This window comes from Colius striatus, chromosome 17 (assembly GCF_028858725.1).
Source record: "Colius striatus isolate bColStr4 chromosome 17, bColStr4.1.hap1, whole genome shotgun sequence".
In the NCBI taxonomy this organism is placed as follows: domain Eukaryota; kingdom Metazoa; phylum Chordata; class Aves; order Coliiformes; family Coliidae; genus Colius; species Colius striatus.
The window spans coordinates 11268090-11295807 of NC_084775.1; the positions used below are offsets into that span (position 1 = coordinate 11268090).

Consider the following 27718-nt stretch of genomic DNA (forward strand, 5'->3'; position numbering starts at 1 on the left):
AAGGACCCTCATTATATAGAATCAATTATTAAGGACTAAATGCGACAAACTATGGTGCTGCAACAAATAAACTCAAGTCCACTCTCAAAATATCAAGTTGATTACTTTATAGCAGGAGTGGTATTTACTTCAGAGATGAGTTTTTGTGGACTTGGAAGCAAAACTGGAAATTCCAAAACAAAGCTCATGAATTATACTATTCTTTAAACCCCCCATATTAAGGCTAGTACCTGTGTGCAGCAGGTGAGTTGTAAAGATGATACCACACACAGGATGAAACTATACAAAGAGAGCTGTCAGTTCTGCACATTTTTCTTAATGCAGAGCAATACCACAGAACTACTGAAGTTGTTGATTTGTGCTTTTTAAGCAGTTCACTTTCAGAAAACAGCTTGAAGACAAAGAAGCCACCACAACTAGTAAAGCAGCAGCAGATATTAACTGATATGCACAGCCAAACCAGTAAACACTACGGGTAAGATTCTACAATATGAAGTTAAAGCAAGATGATGCAGAAAGATGATTCAGAACGATACGTGGGAGTTGTTTTTTTAAAAAGACCAAGTGTCTAACCTTCCTTAATTTCATTAAGGAGTTTTGGGTCCTAAATATCAGAACTCAGCTTCTCATTAACTAGTTAAAAAAAAAAAACAAAAAAACAAAAAACCCACAGAACTCCAGTTTGCATCAACTTAAAAGTGAGTCCTTTGCAGTATAGGAAAAAGTCATCATCATAGCCCACACTTTTCACTACCACATTCAAGAACAGTTAAATATTCTAGATGAATAGTGAAATATTCAAGGAGTTAACATACACAAACATGCAAGTTAAAAGGAATAAATGAAATGCTCCACTTTATTAAACCAAAAATACAAAAACTTAAAAGTTCAAGGCTTCATATACTGGAACACTACTGAAAAATGGTATATTCAACTGCTTTGTTTACTAGCAGTACTAATATTGACCAAGATTAATCTCTATAGTGTTAAAAGTTGACATTTTCCACCATTTGTGCTGCAATAAGCTAGTTTCAAATTAAGAACTTGGTGCAGTTACAGTAGTCTAGATATATAAACGTGGTTTTAGTCAATATGCTGTTTTGTAGCCAAGAGTTTTTGAGCTCAAACTACAGCTGTTCTCTAGTGAATTTTATGTTGCTTAGAGAGTTTGTTTAATCAGCTATAGCTCTAATGAATGATGTTCCATGCAAAGATAAAGCTTTTAAGTCACCTAACAGACCTGGATGCCATTTGTTTCTGGCTACTAAAAATAGAGCTTGGTGAAGGCATATGGTAGAACATAAGTTAAATGTTGGGCGACTATCTAATGGGAGCATGTGCAAGCTGAACTACACACGTTCTCTCCAGAGATCCTGCAGACCACAGCCATTCCCATTTGCACAGGAATGTTGATCCAGTCACACTTACCAGTCAAGTGTTCACTACTTTACTTTTACCTCATGGTTAGTTCAGCTTCCTCAGATGCTTTAATTACATGCTTCAGGAAATCAAGGGAATGTTAACTGTTAGCTCTGACTTAGCAAGAGGGGCATAACATGAGGCAGAAAAGGAGAACAGAGAATGAGAAATGCAGCAGGCAAGTATTAGCCTCAGTTGAAGAACAGAAGACACTTGGAAGTTTTCCTTACAATGCATGAAAGTTCACTTGCTTAGAGATACTTGAAATACAACTTTATTATCTAAACAAAAAAAAAAAAAAAGAATGGGAATGACAGAAACAAGATTTACCACTTAACACTGATGTGACTGCAGCAGTCTTATATTTGAAACTCAAAAGGGGAAGTAATTGCAGTCCAAAAAACAGCTAAATATGCAGGTCCAAAATATGAAGGTTTTTGTTTTGGTTTTTTTTCCATTTTGTTTTGTTTTTTTGTTTTTGCTTTTTTTTTTAAACTGCCACATTCACTCCGAAGCCCATTCATCTCTTTCAGCATCCCAAAGATTAAGCACATGTTCTGCTCAGCTAGATAATAAAGTGGCAAACACGCTGCACCACTGACATCACAGGACAGTTGCCTATAAAACTAGACTTCTGACGCTGGGCTCCAGCTTCATCCCTCACAGGTCATCATCTTCATCTGGCAGTGCAGTGGTTTGAGCAATCTGGAAAAAAGAAGTTACACTTAAGAACTGTTCTTCAGCTATTTGTCCTAGGAGTCTAAACATTAGGCACCAGATACTCATTGGACCTTTGTGCCTTTTTCTCACTTACCTGTAAGTCTTGCTCATACTGTGCTGCCAGTGCTGGGTCCATAACAACTTCAGGTGGTGCAAGGGCAGGCATGGCAACAAACTCCAAGTTAGGATCTCCAATTAGCTTTCTAGCAAGCCAGAGGAACGGCTTCTCAAAGTTGTAGTTACTCTTAGCTGAAATGTCATAATACTGCAAAAAAGTGCATATTATACATTAAAAAAGACACTTCCAACATATTTAAGGCATACCAAGATTAACATCCATGTAAAGTGCTGCAATATTCTTTTTGACCGCATAATTTCTGCTAATGCTCTCAAACAGTTATGATCCAAGTTTCAGGCACAAAATGGATCACTAAAAAGCAAGGTATCCATTCTCAAAGATGGAACATTTTAGAGGCAACAGTGTTATCTTTTCCTTGTGACTTGATCTATTTTATAGCCTCATTTCTGTGTCATCTGATGAGATTCAGAGCAGTGAGAGCCAAATGCACATAACTTATCATAGATTCTGCTCTAGACCAGTGATTATCATTAATATCTTCACTCCCCTCTTCCTGAAGTGATCAACAGGTTGGAAAGCTGAAATATCATAGTGTGTAGTGATAAAGACAGAACAATTACTGCACAGAACTCAACCGCTGTCAGACCAAACAAATTTGATTCCTACAAAACTCATGCCAGCATACCTGGAGGTTCTTCTTCCTGTGGAAGACAATGGATTTTGCCTTGACTTTTCTGTCCTTAATATCCACCTTGTTGCCACACAACACTATAGGGATATTTTCACATACTCGTACCAGATCTCTGTGCCAATTAGGTACATTCTTGTAAGTAACTCTTGATGTTACATCAAACATTATGATGGCACACTGAGCTGCAAGAGAAGAAGAGTTGAGAGTTACATCCAGAGAGTAAGCACTTGCTTGTAAGATGGGAGAGAGAAGAAGTACCCATAGAAATCTCACACTGGGGTAAAGCATAACTGTTTCCCTCTAGGCTTCACAGTTAAGAGACCACATTCTCCTAAGTTTAATGTGTGAGTCCACAGAACTCAGCTCAAAATCCCATCATTTAGCGTTTTTAATACCCAATCTTAAGCACCTGCTACTTTTATCAATGCAACTGTCCCACTGAAGAATGTGGTGTAGCATGGTATTACAAAAGTTAACTTTGATTTACACAGATATTTGACAGAAATTAACACCTATTTAAATCTCAGACATCTTATTGAGTCTTTCAGGTAGGTTGAGAGCTTCAATACCACATTTCAGGATGCCCTTGTCCAGAACAGCTTTTCAAAGGAAAATAGGGGCTTGACTCAATCCTGATTCTTCTAAAGGAAAAGCAACAGCGTCAAATTCTAATAATCCCTTGCAAAATTTTAAAGATATGCAGATCAATTAAGTACACGGAATAGACTTTGGCCAAGTGAAAGTAAGGGCCACTCCGAGTTCAAGACTTGACTCTGGCATGGAGATGAAGTTGTACATCTTACTTTGCATGTTCCAAGTCCTTGCCTCAGAACAACACATTACAAACACAAATTTATACTTACTGAAGCACATACTTTCATCTTTTAATCACTGAATCTCACTAGCAATATCTTGTCATTTAAGGCACACCATCACTGTTCTTTCATACTGAAGCCTGCAATAGCGTACCAAAATACAGAAGTGTCCTACATTAGCACAAGTTGCCTAGTAAAGGAAACTACCATATCCACATGAAGAGTCTGAAGATCCAGGAATAAGCCCAATCACTGCAAGCCACACTGACAACTTTCAGAATGGCCAGTCTGAGCAGAATGAGGACTGAAGTGCAAGACGTAGAGAATATTCCCACATATACACACATCTTACCTTGGATGTAATAGCCATCTCGCAGGCCACCAAACTTCTCTTGGCCAGCTGTGTCCCATACATTAAATTTTATAGGGCCTCTGTTAGTATGGAACACCAAAGGATGAACTTCAACACCCAGCGTTGCTGTAGTAACAAGAAAGACCAGTGCACTCAGTAAGTCATGAACTGCACTTCTAATTGCAATATATCAGATCTCAAATGCTTCTTTAGACATACCTACATACTTCTTTTCAAATTCACCAGTCAAATGACGTTTTACAAACGTTGTTTTACCAGTGCCACCATCACCAACCAGGACAAGCTGTTGATAGATAAAAAAAGTCAGATCAAGACACTTCTAGAAACATTTATTGGTAATTAGTGTAGACACTCATTAGTACTACAAAGAACTTAGTCCTCCTGAGACTGAACTCCCTATGAAGTGACTCACTGTACTGAGACCTATTTTGTTAAGCTTACCATGCAGACTTATCTAGCTCCTGGAGCTGAAAGCCAAAATGTACTGTGAGTATGGTCCTACTAAACTACAAGTGAATTAATAAAGAATACTGAGGGTTTCAACCTGAACATGATCATATTTACAGACAAACTCATTTAAACACCCAAACTGGAAAAACCCACTATAATGTTACAATTAAAAAGCGAACCAAACAAAACAAACAAAAAAAAACCCCCAAAAAACCAAACAACTACAGTACTAACACCTGGAATACTCTAGCCAAGTATTGCAAGAAACCCATGTAATCTTCCATGAAGCAGTCTTAAGGACTTCTGGCTGTTAAAAAAAACATATAAAATATCAGAAAAATCTGTTCTGATACACTTTGTATTTTTTCCCTAAACAATTAATACCCAAGAGGGAACAGACTATTCTAATTCATTCTAAGCACTTTTTGCTATGAACTCCCCTTCTGAAATGTAGAAGTCTTCCTACAGGTAAAACATCACTAGAATTTATTACACTAATCTACAAATAACAGTGCACATGGTGCAATTGAATCTTTACGTACAAGTTATATGCAAGACCACAATAAATTAATTGCACCATTAAGGAAAGATCAGCACTATAAAACCAAAGCTTCCGTCCACGTTGGCACTTGCGAGTTGTTTGTGCTACTTTTCTACTAACCGAACGATAAAAAAAGGAAAAAAAATAAACAAAAACAAAATCCCAAAGCATTCCCTTACCTTAAACTGCACTTGAGGCTCTCCTTGGGCGGCCATGCTGGGTCTGCAGGGGAAATGGAAGCATGTGAGCTCACAACGGGCGAGCTGATTCAAGGCCCAGGCGGAAGGGGCCGGGCGCCGTTTTTAGTTCCCAAATCGCGTCCCGAGGCGCGCTCGGGCGGCGAGCGGCCCCGCCGCGGCCCACGCCACCGCCCCCCCTTCCCGCCGCACGGCGCGCGTGGTCCCGGCCCATTCATGGGGCAGGAAGCGCCTCCACGTCTTCCTTCCCACATGCGGCGGGAGTGCGCGCGGTAATGGCGGCGGCTGCTCCGCGCCCACCCCCGGAGCCTCGTAACGGGAGGCTGCCGCCGCACCCCTTTGACTTTCGGCCTCGAGAAAAAAGAGGGTGAGCCTCGACTTCCAAAAGACCTCAGTGAAGGCCGACCCCAGCCTTGCTCCAGAGAGCCCCCCCAAAACCGGGATCCGTATCCCGTCCTTCACAGCAATCTACCGCCTAATTGGGAGAGCTCGGAGCGAGTCCTCCGGGGGTCCCAAGTGGGGCCTTCCCCTGGCCGGGCCCCAGCTTCCCCCCAGCCCCTACCGACGGGCCTAGCGCGCTCTCCCTGCCATGAGCCACCATGACTGAGCAGCGCGCGCGCGCCACCTCCCCTCCCCCCGCAGCCTCCGGCCCTTGGACGCCCCGCTCCATTCCTCCTCCCAAGCTCTTGCCCGCCCTTTTCACCTGGGACGGGGCAGAGCACAGCTCCTACCCTTCCAACCTCTCCCATTCCGAGGGGCGAGGGGAGAAAGGGCGCCGCATAAGTCAGATATCACAGCTGCAATGCTCCCTCAGGCCCAGCCTCACTGCAACCCACCCCACCTCCCAGCTCCGAGCCTAAGCGGGAGCTAACGGTGACGGCCATCTCCACCGCTCACGCTCCGATGAGGCGGCCACGCTTCCCACCGCACCAAGAAAGAAGAAAGGACCGTCCCAACCCCAGTACCTTTCCCGAGGCTTCTCTCCCCGTCGCTCTCCTCAGTGACTGGGCGCTGGGAAGATGGCGGAAGCGCGGTTCAAATACCCGGAGAGCGACGCCGCGCGGCCACGGGAGGGGGAGGGGTCGGCCGTCACGTGGTAAGCGGCAGGCGGGCGGGCGGGAGGCCGCCGCGCGCGCCACTGCTCGGGCCTTGTTCCGGCACCGGCTGGATCCGGCGCTGAGGGCACCCGCCGCGGGGCTCGGCTCAGCCCCGCCGCCGTGGCAGCGGCATTTCCCGCTTTGATAAAGGGGAGACGTTTCTTTGTGGTGTGGGCGCGCAGGAAGCGGTGCCGGCCGCAGCTGGAGGCCGCCGGCCCGGCGTAGCCCCCGGCTCTTAGAGAAGGCCTGAACCCGTGAGGATAAGTAGCACCTTGGGCTGTGCAGGCCGTGGTTTGTGGGCGAGGGTTACAGAGAGCCTTACTGCGCGGCTGAGCTGCTCAGGGAATCATAGAACGAGAAGGTTAGAAGGGCCCTTTAAAGATCATCTAGTCCAACTCCCCTGCAGAAGCAGATCCATCTAGATCTGGTCGCATAGGAACATGTCCAGGAGGGTCATGAAGGAAGGAGATCCCACACCCTCCCTGGGCAGCCTGTGCCACTGCTCTGTCACCCTCACAGTGAAACAGCTTTTTCTTATGTTTAAATGGAACTTTTTGTGTTCCAGCTTCATCCTATGATCTCTTGTCCTGTTGCCCCAACCTCCTGACACCTACTATGTAGATATTTGTAAATATTAATGAGATGTAATGTAAATATTGAGACTCCAACTTGGCTCTATCCCACTCTGGTCATTAAAATTAGCATCAGAAAATGTTCTAGTCATCCCGACACTCTTTCTGCAGACAACATTTAAAAATTAAACCTACTAAACTGTCTCCAGCACAGTTTAATAAAGCTGCCTTTAAAAGCAACAGAAGAGTTGAACTGAATGGCTTTTGGGGAAAAGTGTCTGTGTTCAACCTCACAACGATTATTTCTTCATACAAGCCAATCTGCATTCACTAGAGAGTGCAGTACTGAAAATAAAAGTTGTTCTGTAGGCCCCAGATTTCAAGTAGCTCTCAAGTCTAAACTTCTTGACTTTCAAAGGTGTTTTGCACAGAAATGTAAACACTAGTTTCATGGGTTCACACTGATTTTCAAGGTATTTTTTTTTTCACTCTAGCATGCTTAGATAATTTCTATGTGGTCTCCACAAGGTTTTCTGCAGCAACCCATAATCTAGAATAAATAATTTATTTTTAAAAAAATCTCTGTATTGAATAAACATAGAAAATATTTCATGGTGAGTGATACATACAAACATAGGTTTTGTTCATTTTCTGTCAACATAGATGCAATGTTAGTATGAAGTTTTTCAAGAGTGGCTACACTGTGCTGTAACTTTTGCTCGTTTAATAGCGGAATGCCAATCCAAATGTTACATAACATTTTCTTCGTTGGAAAAATCACTGCCTTGTTCAATGTCATTTTTTCTGTGAGTTGGGTTTGTGGGGATTTTAGCATTTTCCCTGACCGCCTCTAGGTGTCAGGAAGGGTTTTTTTCCAGAATAGGTAAGTTTTATTCAGCACCATGCTATCGTTATAAAAATCTTGTGAATTCCACCTCTCTTCTTGACAAATAGGCATGTGTTTATAAATAGGAGCCCAGAAAACAACATTAGTGGAGTCTGTCAGTTTTTAAGAATACAAACACTTCCAGGGGAAAAAAAGATTAGTTACTGTATATAGAACACTCAGGGTACTTTAGAAACTTTTCAAAATTGTTAAAAATTTATCAGTAAACTACTTTTTTTTTCCTGCAAACAAAATGGTAGCAGTGTCTGATACTTTAATTTGGAAAAATGTAAATTAATTTATAATATAAAGTCCCCTATCGTAGCATTTGAGCTTCTGGCAAATATTCATGTCATTGTTACACAAGTAAATTACTACGTGGAATCTAGTTTTCATCATTTGTTTTATCATCATGTATAACTAAGTGTTCTTTTCACAGGATCCACAAAACTGCTCCAGATAACCTTGTTCAGCAAGGGCAAGGAAACACTTCCATGCCTTCATCAGCAGTGTTGGATCACTATCTAAAAGAGCAGAGTCCATAATATATCACTAGATAATCAGCAGAATAAGTACTTTGAAAAGATCTTTACATTTCCTGTATCTTGACTCAGGTCAACTGTCAACAAACCTAGCAACTCACTGACTCAGATAAACAACAAAAGGCAAGGCAGCACTAAGTGTCTGATGGTGAAAATGAGGCACAGTACCAAAGGTAGTCCTGGAGATAATGGTCACAGAGATAAACACCATAGTTGAGTATAACTGCTGTATTAGTAGCAAACCAAATCATTTTGGAAATTGTATATGAAGGCAACAATATATGCAGACAAGCAATGAAAAGGAACATAACTTTACTCCTCAGTTAAAGCAGTGATTGAGGAAATGCCTCTGGAATAGGAGCTCAGACAGGAAAGGAGATCTACACGCCAGTGGTCAAGGCAACGCAGGAAGTTACACTAGGTCTGAAGAGGAAATTAGTCACCTTCAGCATCACCGGGATAAAATGGACCACACAGTAGCAAAATTCAAACAAAATATGTATTCAAATGACAATTTTTTTTTTACCAAGTAAAACACAGCCAACTCGGTTTCATTAAGAGCCTACACCCTTGGAATATCAGCATTTCCTAGGTCAATGATGAAGGACAGAGGCAGATCTAAGGGGTTTTTTTTTTTTCAAAAAACCAAAATTCAGCCATTTCCTGTTATTGAAGTGACTTGCATGGCTAATTCATGGCCTTTCAATTCCTGTTTCAGCACTGGAATAACAGTCGTTAATCTATGAGGAAAATTATGCATTGGATTATTGTGCTCAGTATCCAAAAGTAACATTTTTAGCATTTACAGTAGCTGAACATGTAGTCACGAAGTTAAAGTCTGTGTATGATAGAACTGAGATATTAATAATTACAGGTAATTGACTATAGTCTGAAGTGGTACTTTTTAAGCAAGCATCTAAGCACAAAATCCCACTGCAGATTTTATACCTTCCATAGTATGTGCATGCCGTATTTCCTGGAAACTCCCAGGCCTTTAAGACATATTTGTTACTGTACAGTAAGGACATTGGCAAAGTTTTGCTGTTTTACTAGGGCCCTAAACATCACAAACAGGCTATGTGTGTCCACATATTTTAGTTGAGTTACAAGCCAGACAACATGTCATCTTCTGCTCCATGGAGTGTACAGCATTCTTTTCATTTCCAGGTCATGATCTGGATCACTCTTGGCTGTTCTGTGGATGAACAGCTGACTGCCAGCCACGGCTTAATATTATGAAGCAGTAAATGGATGTGTTTGTGGCCTCCAATGAGCAGATGCGTCAGCAAAGAGAGAACACAGTATGAACACTTTTTGGATTAAACCCATGAATTACACGAAATCTGGCTGCAGCCTACCCACAGCACATATCAGAAAATAATTATAATGACATTTAACTAAAAAATACTCCCAGCGTGACTTTTTATAGCTCCTTCTCTCACGGCAGTCTCCCAGAATTGCGTGTACGGTCGTTTCTGGTTACGATACACTGAGCAGCGCTGCTTCCTTGGGGTAGGCGGTGGTACCCCTCAGACACCTCGGTTCCCTGACGGTGGTACCCTTCAGACACCTCGGTTCTCTAACACCATTTCTCTCTTATGAAGCGCACTTCTGCGGCAGCCATACCTTCGTGTCCGCTCTCGCATGCTGCTTCGCAAATGCCAGCACGGCTGCCCGCTCTTTCGCGCCGCCTCCCCCGCCACCGCTGCCGGGCAGCGGAGCGGCTCCTGCGCGGCCGCGGAGCTCCCTCACGGCCGCGGCCCCGCTTCCCCCGCCTGAGCAGGCGGCCGGGCCGTGACGTCAGCAGCGCGAGGCCGGCTGCCCAAGGGGCCGATAGCCGCTCCCGCCCGCTCCTCTCCGCTCGGCTCCGTTCGGCGCCGCCCCCTTCCCCGCATGCGCGGCGCGGCCCGGCCCGCGATTGCCGTGACATTGTGCGGGGGGGTGGGGGCGTGGCGGCCGCCCGTCGCAGCGCGGAAGGAGAGTGGGGAGGTGGCGCGGCTCGGCCCGTCCGCAGGGCCCGGCCGAGGGGCGAGCCAGCGGTGAGGCGGCGGCCCGGGCCACAGCGGGCCGGGCGCGGGCAGCCCTCGGCAGGGAGCGAGGAGCAGCCGAGGCAAGCCTTGAGGAGTCGCCGAGCTGCCGCGGGGATGAAGGACCGGCTGGCTGACCTGGCTGAGGTGAGGGCTCCGCAGCGGCGGGGTGAACGCGGAGAGCGGGAAGGTTCCTGGGGAAGGAGGACGGCGGGCTGGGACGCGGAGCGGAGCGGCAGGGGACAAAGACGGCGGAGTACAGGGGGCGAGGGCCGTGCGGGCCGTTATCGCCGCCGAGGTAGCGGTGAGCGGCGGGAAGAGGGATGTTCCGCTGCGGGACCCGCAGAGCGAGCGCCTGGGCCGCGGTCCCGAGGGCAGGGAGGGTCCCGACTACTACAGGCTGCGCTCCAGCTCTCTGAAGCAGGGGGGCGGCTTCCTCCCGGGCGCCGGGCCGGGCGGCGCGCCGGGGCCCGGGGATCTACCAGCAAAGTTCAGGCTTCTACGATTTTTATAGATCACCTTCCCCCGCTTCCTCCTGACCTCTAGCGCGTTTCAAACGGTAACTGTTTGAGCGGCGGATAAGCGCAGTGATGTTTTGCTTTTCGAACTGCCTGTGGTGTAGTGGTGTGGATTTGTCCGATAGGGAACTGTTTTAGCCTGTAAAGCGTTAATGAAGCTATCTGCAGATGTCATTTTCCGCATGTTTACAAAATGGTAGCTGGTTATGTTTATATACTCCTTTCCTTTCCTGTAGCTGTACTTTCAAAACAGTGTCCTAAAAAAGAAGGGAGAGTTGGAGGGAGGTACCATCATGTCTGTCTTCAACAGGATATGGCTTGGTTAGAATAAAAGGACATTTGACTTCTTCTTTCCTGGAAATAAATGGAGAACCAGCAGTTCGTGTGATAGTTGTAGGACTTCACATATGTGTGGAAGTTGGCATATGTTGAGCTGCGTGTATAGTCGGGACTTGTCCATCTTAAAATTAATTTATATCTTTACATCGCAAAACACCTTTTAAAGCTCCTTATCTTAAGTGATGGAACTGCCAGTCCCAATGCCTTCCACTCCATTGGGATGAACTGGCATCTGAAAAGTTTTCACACTATTAGAGTGTCTTTACCATGAAAGATGTTTTAGAGTCATGCCAAAGAAATGCATTATTTCTTTCAGGTATACTTCTTCTCTTTTCCTATTTCTGATCATATCCATGTTGTAGGAATATGTGTCAAATTTCAGTGATGGTGCACACTTCCCAGAAAGAGGAAGTGGCAAATGGTTACAAAGCAAATTTGCTTTGTAATTTATAATCCAAAACACATAGAGTTTGTCCTTACTGAAGGGAAGCAGCATTGGTCTTAATCACAACCCCGTTACCCTTAAATATTGTTCAGTTTTTAAAGCAACTGTACATAGGGAATCACTGCAGCAAGCTGCTGCTTTAAAGACAATGGTCCAAACATACTGCTGAAGTGCTTCATACATTCATCAACATAATTTTCAGTGTCTGTAGAATGATTTTGTGAAATTACTTTCTTCTACTAACTTACACACTTTGAGCAGTCATTATTGATCACATGTAGATAAGATTGCTTTGAAAAGGAGTAAACCATGTGAAGAAATAATGTATTAGCATTTATTTCCCTGTTTTCCAAACTATTTCAGTTTAATTAGTGTAGTTTCATTGTATTTTCTTTTTTAGCTACATCATATAGCATATACATTGTGGTTTTTGAACAGGCCTGAGCCTGCAAAATCTTCAGAAATAACTATGCCTTGCCTCTTTCCCTTAATATAAGAATGTTACTGTGTATTCCTTTGGTTACACCTTACACAAGTTCTATCTACCCTATTTGCACTAAAGAACCAATGTGGTACACAAGTATTTTCAGACATTTTGGGACTTTAGGGTGTCTACACTGACCTGTTTTAACTAAATAGAGTATTCCCTTTAGCAGAAATCTTAATTTGAGTTTACATGGCCTCATTGGTATGTTCCTGTGTTTTATTTTACAGCAAGCAGAGTATTTTGTCTTTAAAAGTATTAACTTTTTCCCAGATGTCCCTATATCTTTATAAAGAAGAGGGGGAAATGTTACTTACCAATGTTTATGGTTCATTAAGGTAAAGTTATCATAATGTTTGGATATTTTGTATCCACTGTGTTTAAGCAGATAAACAGTGCTAAAACAGTTGCTGGAGAAAGAAATTGTTGAAGATGTGTAGCCTTCAGAAGTCTTGCTTCCTCTTATTTTCTAGCTAGAAAAGGTCTTGTCAGGTACATGCTTTTTCAGAAGACAATAAACATAATTGTATTTCTCCACTGCTATAGGATTATTTTAATGTTGTTTCTAGATTGTTCTAAGCAGACCAAAATGAACAACTTTCAACTGTTTGAATTGTCTTTTAATACAATTAATTGGATTATTGATCAAATCCCAGGCTGGTTTTAGTCATCTTGCGCACAAGTAAGTGCAAGAATAAAAGAAGAATAAAAGTCACAAAAGATTGGTAGAATTGAGTGTCATGGAAAACAATGCAGAAGGAACCTTTTTAAGATGAGGTAAACATTACTATGATTACTGAGGCTTTTTTGTTTTCATTTTGTCTTCCCTGAGTTAACTTCTTACATTAGTCCTTCTTCAAACATGGAATTTTCTGTATATGAGCTCTGTTTTTGATGTCATAACATCAGAAAGTAATTTACTGTTACCAGTTTCTGATTGTACAATAGTGCTGCTGAATGCATGTTAATTATTGAACTGCCAAAGCTGCCTGACAGATGTCCTTGGCCTGCCCCAAGCTCTCCTTGGCTACTCTGATCTAAAAGAATTTCTGGAAACACTGATGCTGTAAGGAGATGTAACACTCTGGAACTCACTCTTTGGGTCTGATTCATTGGGATAGTGGTGTTCCGTTGTTATCTTTGCAGCCTGCCAGAGGAATACACATATGACTGACAAATAACTACCCTTGAATGGAATTTCAAGGGCAAGTCATAGTCTTGTTTTAGACCAGAAGCTGTTTTCAGTTTCAAAAGTCTATTTAATTTGGTAAGATATCTCAAGGTAGACTTATTCCAGCAGTTCTATGAGGTATGGGAAATGTCAGCAGTTACATAAACCCTTGGGATAGCTCCTACTTGGAGCTGAGAAATGATATCATCTTAGTATCTGGATTCTGTCATATAAAGGAACTTCCAAGGAAACTTGATGCATTTTATAAGTCTGTGAATGTTTATGGAGTTGCGTTGCGCAGACTTTCAGTCCCAAGGTCAACTATGAGCTGCAAACAGACTTTGTTAGATTGCTCTTGGCATTGCTGTGAGAGCTTTTTTTTTTTGTGCTATTGCTTATACTGGGGAGGCAAGGTCTAGGAGAAACAATGTTTCTGTCGAACTTGATGATAAAGGTGAGTCAAAAAGTTCCACTTAAACATAAGAAAAAAGTATTTCACGGTGAGGGAGCAGTGGAACGGGCTGTCCAGAGGGGTTGTGGAGTCTCCTTCCTTGGAGATCTTCAAGACCTACCTGGATATGTTCCTGTGCAGCCTTAGATAGGTGACCCTGCTTCTGCAGTGGGGTTGGACTAGATGATCTCTAAAGGTCCCTTCCAACCCCTACCACTCTATGATTCTATGAAAAGTAGATGCATCGCTTAAAGAGAGTTAGCAAATAAGCAGTGGTTTAGCTAAGTGATAATTTCAGAACATAGAGAACAGAGGTTGACAAGTCATCAGGTGTCTCAAGTGCTGATATTCAAAGTAGGCTGTCTGCAAATCATTCAACAGATTGTAGATAGCAAATTGATTTGTCAGTGATGGTATTACAACTGAATACAAAAGTGAAATGATTGTGAAACTGACTATAGAGTGGATGATACTGATTGCTTCCTTCCAGTCAAGCATCTACAAACAGGACTTCTGAGTAAGATTTTTGTAACTTCCACTTGTTTAGGATTCACTCGGGTGTTTAATGATTTACTAAGATCTTCTGATCAAAAAAAAGCTAATAATCTGAATCTCTTAGCTGATACTATTTTCATTATTTTTAGTTCAATTAACCAAATATATGATGTGATCATTAACAAGCAGAAAAAGTTTTGTTTACCTGGAAAATATAAGCAGAAAGTACTATTTTACATAGAAAATGTAGCTCATTCTTAAATATTCACTTAAAACTGCTACCTTTGTAGCACTGCAGTCTCTGCAACCTGGGTGACTCCATTTAGGCACAGACTTCCTCACCTGTTTGTATTAAGCAAAACTGTTAATTGATGACTATCTCAAAGGACAGAGCATTTAATATTGAGTTCTAGTAATTTTCTCCCCCAAATGAGTAACTAGAAAAAGTATTTAATGACTTACAGTGCTATGAGTGATTGGAGGGTGGTTCAGGAGAGCAGTAACATCGAAAATCCTGTATTTTGGTTGGGGCATTTAAAAGCATAAAAACTATAGATGATTTCTGAAACTGCAACTGTCACAGAGTATAAGAAATAACTTTCCTTGAAGATCTGGGGCATTCTTAGATTCTGATGTGTAGATCTTCATTGAGTATAACCTTCCTTATTAGATAATAGCAGTGTTTGATGCTGGATTACATTGCAGAATTGTCATGCAAATAATACAAATCTCACAAATTTAATAAGATGGGAAACAAAAAGCTTATTGAGTAGTAGGATCGGGGGTTAGGAGCAGCAAGCAGGTGTTGGAAGATGAAAGGCAGAGGGAAAAGGAAAATGCTTTAATGATATATGTATTGTAGTATGTTTTCGGTAACAGCTCATGGACTATATGGCAGAATAATATTTTGTGATGAATTTGATTCATTGCAGTTCAGTCATGCTCTACAGAGGGAACTAGACAACGTGGAAGCTGAAATCCTTTGTCTTTGTATGTTGCATGTTAATTCTCACCTTTCCTTTCAAATTTGGGTCTCAGTTCCTGTCAAGATTCATAAAATCTGCTGGGCTAGCTCAAGGCTTAGGGAAGTGTGATTTGGGGAACATATTGGGCTGTGTGCCCTGGAGATCTGTGAGAACTTGAGCCTCTGCCTCCTTGGCTGCTATTCTAAGGGTTTGTCCATTATGTAATCATAGAATCATAGATGCATGTATAGTTTAGTGTAGCATAATTATGTCTAAATTGGTGTAGAGTGGAAACCTTGAAAATGCCCAAGGGCAAAACTAGTAAGCAGATGTTAATAGCTTTTTGTTCTAGCTTTTATTAGATGTTTAGCTTATTGCATCACAAGGCACTCATCAGCAGACCTTTTAGTATTTCTCTGGCAGGATTTGATATATTATTTCAATAAACAAATATTGTTTTCAATTCATGTGGGACTCACTGTGGATGTATATTTTCTTTGCTGTGAGAGAACACGTAGATGCCAAATTGTATTTTCATTATTTCTGTGACAGGTAATGAAGACTGTGACATCGCTTACAGATGGGTTCTGCCCTGCAATTGTTCAGAGGAGTACAAGCCTTAGCATTCACAGCTTCATAGTAGTCAGGTGGCTTTCTTTGACCTTTCTGCTTATTTGGCTTTAGATTATATTCCTCAGCAAAGGAAAACTTACTTCTTTGACTTTGCAGGCTGTTGACAAAAATATGTATGCAGTAGCGATGCGGAAGAAGTTTTAGTTGTTCCAGAACTTTATTTCATAGATTTATTTTGTTGTCTTTTACAGTACAAAGGAAGTGAAGATGGGGAGACAGTTGTTGTTGAAAAAGACCATTTTATGGATGACTTTTTCCAACAGGTAAAGCTATAGTTTTCACCATGCATTAAATACTTAGGTTTCTCTCTGTGCCTTTTAATTTCTATGATTGAGTTTAACAGTTCATCTGCACACAGCACCACCATATGCTTTGTAACAGCATGCCCAATCAAATTGTGGTAACACTTTTTTGCTTGTTTATTTTGGAGTATTTTCTGTTTTCACTGCATAGAAGTGTTTTTAACTCCATGTCAACAAGTCATTTGCTTCTAGAATTCTAAAATACTTTTTATTAAGAGAAGTAATGCTCAAGTTTTTGGCCATAGGGGATATATTTGCTATTAAGAGTACCATTTTTGCCTTGGAAAAAAAGTGCAAGCTGTTTAAATGTCAACATTTCTCCTGGTATTTCTATCATTCTTAGAAATATTATAACGAAATACTTTGTCTTTTGTTACCAAAGTGCATTTTTTATTTAAAGTCTTTGCCCTGATTGGTATTTTCATTGCCATATCTCTCTTCCTCTAGGTTGAGGAACTTAGAAATAATATAGCAAAAATAGCACAAAATGTGGAAGAAGTGAAGAAGCAGCACAGCATTATCCTGTCAGCACCAAATCCTGAAGGAAGTGAGTATCCCTGTTTTTTCAGATTTCAGATGCGTGGCTAGATAGTCTGAGATACTTTTGGTTTAGCTACCTATAAGAATAGAACTTCAGCTCTTCAGAATGCAAAATGTAACACAATGTATTTATTTATGCATTTCCATATTTAATATTGAATTACTATTTTTATTTTTCTAAGCCTCACTTGAATAAATACATTTTCAGAATATTTGTTGCACCAGTCAAACCTTTGCTAGACCAAAACTGAGTTTAATATGGTATCTTGAAATGGATTATGTCTTCTGAAACTTACTTGCATTTCATTTAATTTGTGAAAATGTAGTTGTCAAGTGAAGCTCACTTAGTAGAGCCATCATCTTCTCTTCATTCTTCAGCAGGGCAAGTTCCTATCTAACACTAACAGTACAGCCAGCTGCTTCAGTGGTAGTAAGAGTTCCATGCTGGAGCCTTGTTTTTAGAGGCTGTAACCACAAAGCTGAAGGTGAAGATGTACTTTCTGACCAGTGACCTCAAAAGTTTAGGGAACTTACCCAGAGACATGGAACCTTCTCTGTTCTCAACATTTCTTAATTCAAGACAGGACAGGGCTTAAAGAAAAGGGAAGAAAAGATGCTGAGATAGTTTTGTACAATGTTGCAACAGTAGCTTCATTTTTATCTTGATAATTAAAATGAACTTTGGATGTTAATTTTTCTTTTCCTCTTATTTTCTTTGTTTATGGATGGGCATATGTTTGCACTTTTACAAATGACTTTGCACACTACTTTTTGTTTTAATCAGTGAATCTCAGGTTTAATAAGGGTTCATCAGAATATTTAAAATCTGTGGTCTCAGCTCATCAGCTTGTGTTTGTGCTGAAAATTCTGCTCAATAATGCATCTGAATTGTGTAGGAACATAGCATTGCTTGTAAGTGTCTTCAGTAAACCCAATAACAGATCTAGCCAAGTTCTTCATGAATACTCTGTATAGTATTTTTGGAAACATAAATGCTGTGTGGTACAGTTATGTGAATAAGGGTAAAAGCAATGAATCTGTGATAACAGAACTAAGCCAAATGAGATACAGCTTTATTCTCACTTGATAGACTTCAGTGTTTTGTTTTGACTAGCAAATGAATGTTACCCTGAAAATGTTGGTTTAGTTGATGTGGTAATAACATTTCCCAAGTGTGAGTGCCTGTCATAGGAAGCAGGAATCTGATAGTATGATGTTACAAAAATTGTGGTTAAAGTACTTTGAGTACAACAAACTTCCTCTCTGCTTGTTTCTACCAAATAGAATTTTGAGCTTGCAGGGTAGAACTGCAGTTACTGGCTTACTATTACCAATCATTAACACTTCTTAAAGAAAAAAAAATCCATTGTTTTGTTTTGGTTTTTTTTAAGGAACAAAGGAAGAACTTGAAGAACTAAATGAGGAAATAAAGAAGATTGCTAATAAAATCCGAGCCAGGTTAAAGGGTGAGTTGTAAGGAGAAATAAAACTGCTGGCATTTGTAGCACTGCTGCCATCCCGAATTGTTACAAACATAATGTATCACAACTCAACTTCTAAACTTTAAAAGCTACATTACTTATGCATTAATAGTATTATTTAGCTCTTAAAGAGAATCACCTCCCTGCCAACTTAGAGCCCACGTAACAGTACAGTATCGTCCTCTAATTTTTCTCCTTGGTAAGCTTCACCGCTGATAAATACCAAGTCTCAGCACAGCATAGTTTGTGCAACAGGACAAAGAGGTTGCTTGCTTTCAGAAATAACCCAGAAAATTGCAATGCAAAGTGATTTTTCTGTGTGGAAGTGTATTCTGCAGCTGAAGTACTGGGTTTTGGTCGTGATGTTTTGGAAGTAAGTTAACTGCAAAAAGACAGTGTCCATGGCATAAATATCTTCACAGGGACTTGCTCTGGAGCACACCTACTGTATTTTAAATTCAGACTAGCTGATTTTGCTGTGACTTTCCCCTGTGAGTATGTCTTAATTACTTAGCAATTGCTGAAATACCTTCTTTTCATGTTACTGCATAACAATTATTATATGCTTTTGTCCTTCCACAATCTCTAGGGTATGAGGCTTATTGTTTAAGAGCAACCTGTTTTGTTATACCTTTGAAAATTTTTCAAGTAATAGGCAGTAGTGTGGCTTTATTAAGAGTATATAGTAATTACTGTGTTTTAAGATCTGTACCAGTTATCAAAATGCTTTTAAATATGTATCTCTCCATCACTGATATGCCCCCCACCTCCTCCTAAAATCTTCTAATATGTAATAGTATTTACAAAGTAACTGAACTACACTATTAAACAGTTATCTTGAACATGGACTCATAATATTCTTGCATTGTTTGTAGCTATTGAACAGAGTTTTGATCAGGGTGAAAATACTAATCGGACATCAGTGGACCTCAGGATAAGAAAAACACAGGTATGAGCACTTTTAAAAGTTTAAAGGATTCCAGTAAATTGGCAAGATTTCACTTCTCAGAAATAGCTTTAAAACTTCATGTTGTGTTTTGTAGTAATATAAATACCGCTTTCTAGTATTTGAGCTATTAAAAAAATAAACACTTTTGTTCCACATTTTTAAATCCTCAAAAACCAGCATTCTGTACTAGCTCACAAGTTTGTGGAGGTCATGACGGAATACAACGAGACTCAAACTCTTTTTCGAGAACGCAGCAAAGGTCGGATACAGAGACAATTGGAGATAAGTAAGTGACCTCAATACACTTTTTAAAAAAAGATTAACTGTGTTGTTAGTATCTCCCTTGTTTCTTACTACTTAAGATGATACAAAGCATCACACACCTTGTACATCTTCTTGAAGCGTGTGAGAGAAAATAAACATTTTTCCTATATAGCACAAACGCTTTGATACTACCCTTCAGAACAGCTACAGAGAGAATAGAGAATTCCCTAAATAAATCATGTTGAGAATTATTAAGGGACGTATCTTTTTCCTTTACTTCATTTATTTCCAGTTTTGCAGCTTTAAATAGAACATTTTGAAAAGCTACGTTCTGAAGATAGCAAGTGTTATTAAAAGCCATTCCAAAATTAGCATGCTAAACAGTATCTCTTTTTGTGCCATGCTATTTTTGTCACAAGAACATTTGTTAAATTGAGTTGACATAATCAGTGCTGCTGTTATACCTACTCGTAGTTATTTGTTGACTGACTCGCATTTTGGTTATCTCATCATTGATTGCTATGAGGAGTATTCAGAAAGGTACTTGACTCTGAACTGTAGTATCTACCCTAGAAAGTGTCTAAAAGTCATAACATCTTGTACTTAAAATTAGGTTTTTTAATGTCTCTTGTAAAAGCAAATATGTATTGCAGAAAAAAGAAATCAAAGAGATAAGTTGGCCAATTTTAAGAAGATTTTACTTTTCATATGCTTTTCAAATTTTTCATTAGCCTCGTAATGGTTCAATTCAGCATTTCAGCAATGTTTATCAGGCCAGTTAAATTCTTTACCTATACATTTGAGAGAAGGAACCTAAATACTTCAGGACATGGTTCTTCTAAGTTCATGTTGTGACCTAGTTAGTCTTCATCTTTTCCTCAGCAGTAAAAATTTTAAAGCAGGGTTTGGAGCATTCTAGGGTATTAACACCAGGAAGTAATATTCAAACTAACTTTCACCTGATAGGACAGAATTATAAAAGTTATGAGATAGCTTATCTTTAAATTTTTAAAAACGTATAAGCCACTCAAATGTGTTGTTTAACTCATCGCTTTCATTTGTGCTACCAGTGTGATTGGTAGGATTCAATTTGCTTAAACATGCCATAATTAACTACATCAATTGCTAGATCTACTATGGAAAATAGAAGTGAAGGTACTCGTGGGTTCCACAGTCTTCTCTATGTGGAATGTCAATGTAATTCTGTGTCAGTAAAACCAAATTTTCATGAAGATTTTATTACCTGCACAGTAGTGGGGAGCAAATAAATCAAGTGCCAATGCGATATGATTGAATAGGTAATTATTGAATGCTTTAGAAATACTCTACTAAGTTCTTTGTTCTGAAAAAGACTCCACTTTACAGTGTACCCATGATCCTTGTTAATGTTTATGATCAAACTTCAGTTTGACGTGAAAGAAATCCTTCTGGTATGGTAACATTTTGTGTTCAGTAATGAATATATGATGTAATGTGACATACTGTTGGTTTTATTCTAGCTGGAAAGACCACCACTGATGAGGAACTGGAAGAAATGTTAGAGAGTGGTAATCCTGCAATTTTCACTTCTGATGTATGTATTTCTGGACCCGTTACATTTGTCTTCTGTTCTGTTGCTTCTGCTATTCAGAAGTGTGTCAGCACGTACTTACTTGTATCCATATCTTCTTTTTTTCTTTCTCCCAAAGATTATATCAGACTCTCAAATAACTAGACAAGCACTGAATGAAATAGAGTCACGTCACAAGGATATTATGAAACTGGAAAGTAGCATACGGGAACTACACGAAATGTTTATGGACATGGCAATGTTTGTTGAGACTCAGGTAAATGAACCAATTCAAACACATTTATGGAGTTGGGATTTTTTTTCCCCCAAGTCTTCCTCTTTGAAAGTCAGGTAATACAAACTTACAGTCGTTCTTGACTGGTTAGAATATAGGAAAGTTAATCACAAATGTTTTTATGTTTTGTTTTTGGACAGACATAAAATCTAGATGTACTCATAGTGTATGCTATGAATAACTAAGCACAGACTTGCTTTTCAGTTGATATACTCCATATCTTCTTTAACATGCTTCATTGTGATATGTTTGAACATTTTGTAAGATTCTGTTTAAGTAAGAACAATTCTGTACTGGAATGTTGGCTATTATCTTGGGAATTTAGGATTTTCACAGACATGGTAAAGGATTACTGTGCTAGAAGGAAGTGTGCATTAACAAGGACGTACGCAACTTGCACATAATACAAAGGTGTGATTGCTGTTACAGCTAATGTGAACATAAAGGGATCAACAAGTCTTTAAAGTCATCTCTTGGATTCATAAACTTCATCTTGACATGTTCATGAATTTGTTCTGTTTGGAGTCTTTGCATACCAATTATCTAACAATTTTTTTTAAATGCTGTTCTTAAGATTCTAATCCAGGGAGGTAAAAAGAATAATGTTTAGAGAGAAACTTTTGCTGAAAAAGACAATTTTTATTTTTTTAATTCAGTTTTGTTCTAGAAGTCCTGTGTTGCTTTGATATTAAATACATAGCCAAGGCAAATTGGTGGCAGTTTTGTTTTGAATTAGAAATGAATAAAAAAGTTACTTGTGCATCATTCTTTAATGCTTTGCTGTTTACTGCTGCTGATTATTTCTTCTGATGGACAGAAACAAGGTAATAGACTTACTGTACTCTTTCACCAATCCTCCATTTCATTACCAAATTCCATTCATCATAATCAATTGGGATTTGTTACATATTAATATTCTGAACCTTCCATTCTGAGGAATTCTGAAGTTGCTATTATATATGTCCATTTTCTTAGATAACTCTTGAGCCTTGTGTCAAAATAGTGACTACCCATTCTCACTTCCACACACATTGGGGATTTCTGTTACCTTTAGTATGTCAGTTTTAGTTTGGGCTGTTAAAACATACCTCATGTTCAAAGGTATGTTTTCATGTGTTCAGTATTTGTTCTTGCAAAAGAGAGAAACGTGTCTGCCCTGCCCTTGAATGTTCCTTGATTGATTAGAGCTCTGGGCCTTTGCTTCTTATTCTTTTTCCCTTATACATCAAAGCATAAAAAAATATCAGCCACTGATATGTACATTATTCACATGTTTAATGTAATTGTTGATGTTGTATAACCTTTCTTCTCTTATGCTCATTAAACAGAGGTCCACGGATTCTATTAACTTTTTTTCTCCACAAATTCATTTTAAGGGTGAAATGATTAACAACATAGAAAAGAACGTGATGAATGCAACAGATTATGTGGAACATGCAAAAGAAGAGACAAAAAAAGCAATTAAATATCAAAGTAAAGCACGAAGGGTATGCTGTCTTTCTGTAATTATGCTGCTCGGTGTATTAACTTAGCACAATATGAAGTGACCTGTAACTGTAGCTGATTCTGTTGTTGTTATATTCAGTCCTTTAAGGTAGAACTACTACATGCATTTTACTTCTTATTAGTTGTGATATTTAAAATTAGATTAGGAAGCTCTTATAAATTAGTGTATGACAGGAAGATTTACTAAAGGATTTTACAACAAACAAAAAAACCCCACTTCATACCTGGAAATAAATCAAAATGTTTCCAGTGTAAATTAGTTTGTTATAGTTAATATTAAAAATGGTATTACAAGTAGAGGACAGAAACTTCTTGTCCTATAAAATCAGATAAGGAATTCATGCACAGCTAAGGCTGTATTCACAACTTTCCACTGAAAAAGCTATTGTTACAGAGTGAAAAAACACAAAAGAAGAATGAAGATATTATGCTAGTAGATAAATTCAAAGATTGTTCTTTCCAACCACCATGATACCTGAAATTATTCAGACTCTAAATAAGCTTCAAGGTTTGTGGACCTTTATAACTGGTAATGTTACCTGGATTTATAGCTATAAAATCACTGTGTTGGCAGGAAAAATAAATGACTGCTTTTGCTCAAGAAGGCTTACTTATTTTTAGAGTTCAGTCTGTAATTATTCTGTTCACAGACAACTACTTTTCCACTCCTGTAGAAGCAGTAGATTAGGGGGATCTTCCCTCAGAAAGGGGGTAACGTTAAGCCATGACACTCCGTGTTGTGGAGCAGTTAGTTTGAAGTACAGTTCAGGCATTTTTCTATTGACATGGGAACCTATTTTATGTTTTGGTACCTTTCCGCTCACTGGAAAGTCAAATAATGTATTTTGAAATCAAACTACTAAGTGATTTTTATAGTTTGCAACTGTGTTTGCAGAGTGAATGAACTGTTCCTCTGACATTATAATTTCTCCTATTGAGATGCTGTAAGATTTTGTGAGGTTTTTTATGGCCAGCTGGATTTGGGAGAATAACTTATGTGTTTATGGATAAATAGATATCTACACATAGCTCATATGCCTGCTACATTTTAAGAAGTGTCAAGACACCACTTAATATGTTGGAAAATGCTGGTTTTCTCATCTTTGATAAATATATAGGTATTCCTCATGTTAGTTTACCTGTAAGGACTGTTTAAAAGTGTTCATTCTTATAAGAATATACAGATAAATTGATATCAATTTGAGAATACTGCAGTCTTTAATAAAAATGATCATGAATCTAAAATCTCTCTATCTCAAAAATTGAAAACAAATGCAAGTCTTAATGTGGCTAATAAATAATGATACCTTGTTTTTTGACAGAAAATGTGGATAATAATCATTGTGTCATTGGTGTTGATTGCCATAATTGGTCTAATTATTGGTTTATCTGTTGGTATTCGGTGATGCTTGGATAGCCTCAGCATGCATGACTTCCTGCCACTGTGGCAGTAAGTAACTAATCAACTAATTTTTCTCTGGTAACTGGTATTGTTCTTCTAACCCTTAATATCTGTAGAGTTAGTATTGGGGAGTAGACTTGAAATGGGCTGGCAGATCTTCTCTGTGTCTGTATACTGTGAAAGTGCTCTGCATGTTAATATTGAAAACTGACACCTCGTGGTAAGCTGCAAAGCTTACAGCATACAGTCATTATATCAGTCTTATAAACACAAAAAGAAATTAGACCAAAAAGTCCACTTACTGCCTCATAGTCTTTTGAATCTTATTTTTTTAATACTGTAAGTTCACAGCAGCAGAAAATCTTCACTAGTTACTCATGGAACTTTATCAAATGTGATTTCTATGGTTTTAAGTAAGGCTTTTGTAAAATTAGTTATCTACAACCATGAAAGTGGCTATCATGCCTTGCAGAACTTCCTAAAATTTCACAGTTTAAAGCTGTTTATTAATACTAGACTCAATCAGGAAATAAGGATGCATGTCTAAAAGTCTGTAAAGATTCCAGCTGGAATTTTAGGACATAAATTTGACAAATGTTTCAGATCTTTGCTATACTAATCTACCATTTCATGTCAAAATAACACTTAGCCAGGCTAAGTAGAAAATAGCAGTTAACACTTCTGAGTCCAACAGAAACTCAACTTCTTACATGTTGCATTTTGAAACTATATATGAAATGCTATGAGTAGGATATCATTTCAAACAGCTAATCTGAATTCACTTTTCTGTACTAACACTTCAATATTGAAGTTTTTTGTTTTGATGATACAGTTTCATCTCAGCTTTGGTTTAGAGGTAGATAACAGGTATATCATGGCTTAGTCAGAAATATCCAACTTAATGTCAGACTTTGATGTATTTACATAGAACTCATCTCTCTATTTTTTTTCCTTTCAGCTCTTCTGAGCTATTACCTACGTCATGTTTTTACTGATGTTTTATTTGAATTCCACTAAGTGTGCAATTGTAAAGGTTTGAGCAGGATACAAATATTTATCCAAGGAGGGCAGCAGTAGGCAATGTTACTGTATTTAGACTTGACCTTGATAAGTACATGTTCACTATTGCATCTGCTTCTATATGTAATGATGTTTACGGAAGTTAGGTGTGAGTAATAACAATAATTCTTTGAAGGAAAATAAAGAAATGTTGTACAGAGATAACTGTATCTTATAACTATGGTTACATGTATGTTAGAAAAGAAAGACTAACAATAGGAAATCATAGCAGTAAGTATTCTTTAGGAAGAAAATCTAAACACTCAGATTAGGTGTCAGTATTATTGATTTTCCATGGCTGTGCATGTCTTTAAGCAGTTCTGTGTCTGACAGGTATTTCAATCTCAACTTTTCTCTCTTTTCTTTCAGAAATTGATATTCATAATTATATGTGTAACTGTATTGCTTCTGATACTTGGGATTATCCTAGCAACAACACTATCATAGCAAGCACATTCCAAGAGTTAAGAACCTTCAGAAACTCCAAAATACATCTTCAGTAAAAGCAAACTTGTTAATGATGCCTTACACTGTTCCATGATGATGACCCATTGCTAATGGTTAAAAATGAAAACAAAGTCACTCCTAATGTTTACTTAAAAATGAAGCTCAGAATGTGTTAGCATATGTCTGGATTTTTGTCATAAACTACACATTTGTAAGACTGAAATGTTGTTTTGAACTAAAGAAACAGGATTTTTTTAAATCTCAGTGTTACAAACAGTTTAAGTAGGGAGTTGAGAGACTATTGAGTTTTGACTGTTCAGCTTTTTTTCTTACTGCTAGTGTAATTCTAGTAATGAATTTTAGTACCATAACAGTGCTGCTTTTGTTAGCACTCTTGTGAAGATTTTTGAGATGTAGCCTTGTCTTTAAGTGTACTAATTACTTAGTCACCTTAACATATATAAACTTGATATTTAACAGTTTTTTTTCTGACAAGTGCTAAAATATTTTATCCCTGAACGACTACTTATTTAGCTGTCTGCCTGTTGCATTACACTTGAGAAGGAAAAAAACCCTTTTTTATACTTCCCTTTGTTTTAACTTTTTTCTTTCAATGCCCCTGAGGTGAATTGCTTTAAGCATTTCCTTGCCTTTACAATAAAAACTTAGTTGCAACTTTTCTGGTAAAAGAAGGCAGTGTTGAAGCACACCAGATCTGAACTTGAACAGATAATTTGACAAAGAAGCCTGTGCACAGGAAGCAGATGGAGCTGTTTAGCCTTATTGTTCATATGAGAAAAATCACAATTTGTCTCTATAAAGCCAAGTCAAGATTTCTGTTTCAGAAGCTTGCTAACTGTGGATGTGTGAATATAGCACATAGGGATAAACTCCCTCAGAGAAGTCTGAAACATAATATGAGCTAAGACACTGATTTGTTATGAAATGTGATGTTATATAACATGTATGAAGTGTTTTAGTATATACATACCTGTTGTAATGCTAACTTGCAAGACTTGAGAGCTTGACAGACTTCAAATGTAACCAAATAACTGCATTTAATGCTACAGGTTATTTTTGTATTTTGTGTGTAAAATATTTGTAACTTGAATATTTGACTCATTGTTTAAGGATATCCATGTAGATATGTAGATATATTTACCCTGCAGGAGAATTAGAAGAAAGTATCATTGTGTGCCTTTTTAAACACAGTCTAAAACTACACTTACCGATGTTTCCAAATATTCCACTGTAATAACTGTAGTAACTTGGTCCTGAAAGGTTAGAATCCTTCAACTCATGTGTTGTTCAAAGTGTCTGAGATCTAAGTTACTCAGTAAACTATAATTCAGTCTGTCGACTTCATGAAATTCAGCAAGTTTACAATTTATATTGTATGGATGAATATTCCTGCTTTGCTGTCCAAATATACTGTGAATGTGCTGGAGCTAGTCAGATGTCAAAACATGTTTTAAAAAGAAAAACAATACTATTATGGGTCTTCTTGCGAGTCAGCCATAAAGAAGCCAACTGAAAAAATTCAGCTTCATCAATGAACAAATTTCCATACCTCCGAGTCCAGACCACTCACTGATGTTTGTGAGGAAGTTTACATGCAAAGCAAGGAAAGATTGATTGCCTTAGTACTTGTTCTAGGTAAAATATATTTTTATTCTATAGTTTTCTAGATTTTTATCAGTAAGTATTATTTATACAGATATACAAATTAGATTGGGGAGGGAAATCAGTTCTGCTGTTTAACAGCTGGTTACCTAAAATGACCCCCAAAATCCTCTCATGTTGAATTTTTTTATTTAGAATGCAGTAATTTGCCCATGAAGAGCAGAAATTTGGATAGGCCACTCCATACTTTTTACTTGTTATATAGCTGCCTCAATGAGTTTGTTTTAAAATGAAACAAGACTTGTCTTTCACATGAACTACTTGGTTCTGTTAATATTGCAAGGGAGTAAATCTCTAACCTATGCACTAATAAATTTATCCAAGCAAAGTA

The 27718-nt window shown here is 38.8% G+C and overlaps 2 protein-coding genes across 7 annotated transcripts; one reads left to right on the plus strand and one right to left on the minus strand.

Annotated features, from left to right (window-relative positions):
• Window positions 1–838: 838 nt before the first annotated feature.
• Window positions 839–10926, minus strand: RAN (RAN, member RAS oncogene family). 2 transcript variants are annotated; one of them, XM_062010290.1, is made up of 7 exons: window positions 6251–6340; window positions 5268–5310; window positions 4296–4380; window positions 4077–4202; window positions 2904–3091; window positions 2234–2404; window positions 839–2124 (listed from the first exon to the last, which is right to left on the minus strand). In XM_062010290.1, exons 2-7 carry the CDS (start codon window positions 5301–5303, stop codon window positions 2080–2082), a joined length of 651 nt encoding a protein of 216 aa, XP_061866274.1. In that variant the 5' UTR covers window positions 5304–5310; window positions 6251–6340; the 3' UTR covers window positions 839–2079. The 2 variants fall into 2 exon arrangements, 1 of the variants encoding a protein (XP_061866274.1); XR_009819945.1 differs by lacking the exons at window positions 839–2124; window positions 2234–2404; window positions 2904–3091; window positions 4077–4202 and adding an exon at window positions 10009–10926 and having other exon boundaries at window positions 4334–4380; window positions 6251–6716.
• Window positions 10338–27718, plus strand: STX2 (syntaxin 2). Of its 5 annotated transcripts, XM_062010285.1 has the most exons (12): window positions 10338–10556; window positions 16102–16173; window positions 16660–16759; window positions 18144–18218; window positions 18656–18724; window positions 19109–19182; window positions 19360–19468; window positions 20946–21019; window positions 21135–21272; window positions 22667–22777; window positions 24119–24246; window positions 25627–25713. In XM_062010285.1, exons 1-11 carry the CDS (start codon window positions 10527–10529, stop codon window positions 24200–24202), a joined length of 936 nt encoding a protein of 311 aa, XP_061866269.1. In that variant the 5' UTR covers window positions 10338–10526; the 3' UTR covers window positions 24203–24246; window positions 25627–25713. The 5 variants fall into 5 exon arrangements, with proteins under 5 accessions (XP_061866269.1, XP_061866273.1, XP_061866270.1 ...); XM_062010289.1 differs by lacking the exon at window positions 18656–18724 and having other exon boundaries at window positions 10339–10556; window positions 24119–24167; window positions 25627–27718; XM_062010286.1 differs by lacking the exon at window positions 24119–24246 and having other exon boundaries at window positions 10340–10556; window positions 25627–27718.

What these genes read in the sequence shown, in the direction of transcription:
- RAN (XM_062010290.1), bottom strand. Translation starts at nt 5,303, where the DNA reads ATGGCCGCCCAAGGAGAGCCTCAAGTGCAGTTTAAG. An exon ending in ATTTGAAAAGAAGTATGTAG is followed by an intron (nt 4,203 to 4,295) that starts GTATGTCTAAAG and finishes TTGTTACTACAG; the next exon opens with CAACGCTGGGTGTTGAAGTT. An exon ending in ACAGGAAGAAGAACCTCCAG is followed by an intron (nt 2,405 to 2,903) that starts GTATGCTGGCAT and finishes ACTTTTTTGCAG; the next exon opens with TATTATGACATTTCAGCTAA.
- STX2 (XM_062010289.1), top strand. Translation starts at nt 10,527, where the DNA reads ATGAAGGACCGGCTGGCTGACCTGGCTGAG. An exon ending in AATCCGAGCCAGGTTAAAGG is followed by an intron (nt 18,219 to 19,108) that starts GTGAGTTGTAAG and finishes CATTGTTTGTAG; the next exon opens with CTATTGAACAGAGTTTTGAT. An exon ending in CAATGTTTGTTGAGACTCAG is followed by an intron (nt 21,273 to 22,666) that starts GTAAATGAACCA and finishes ATTCATTTTAAG; the next exon opens with GGTGAAATGATTAACAACAT.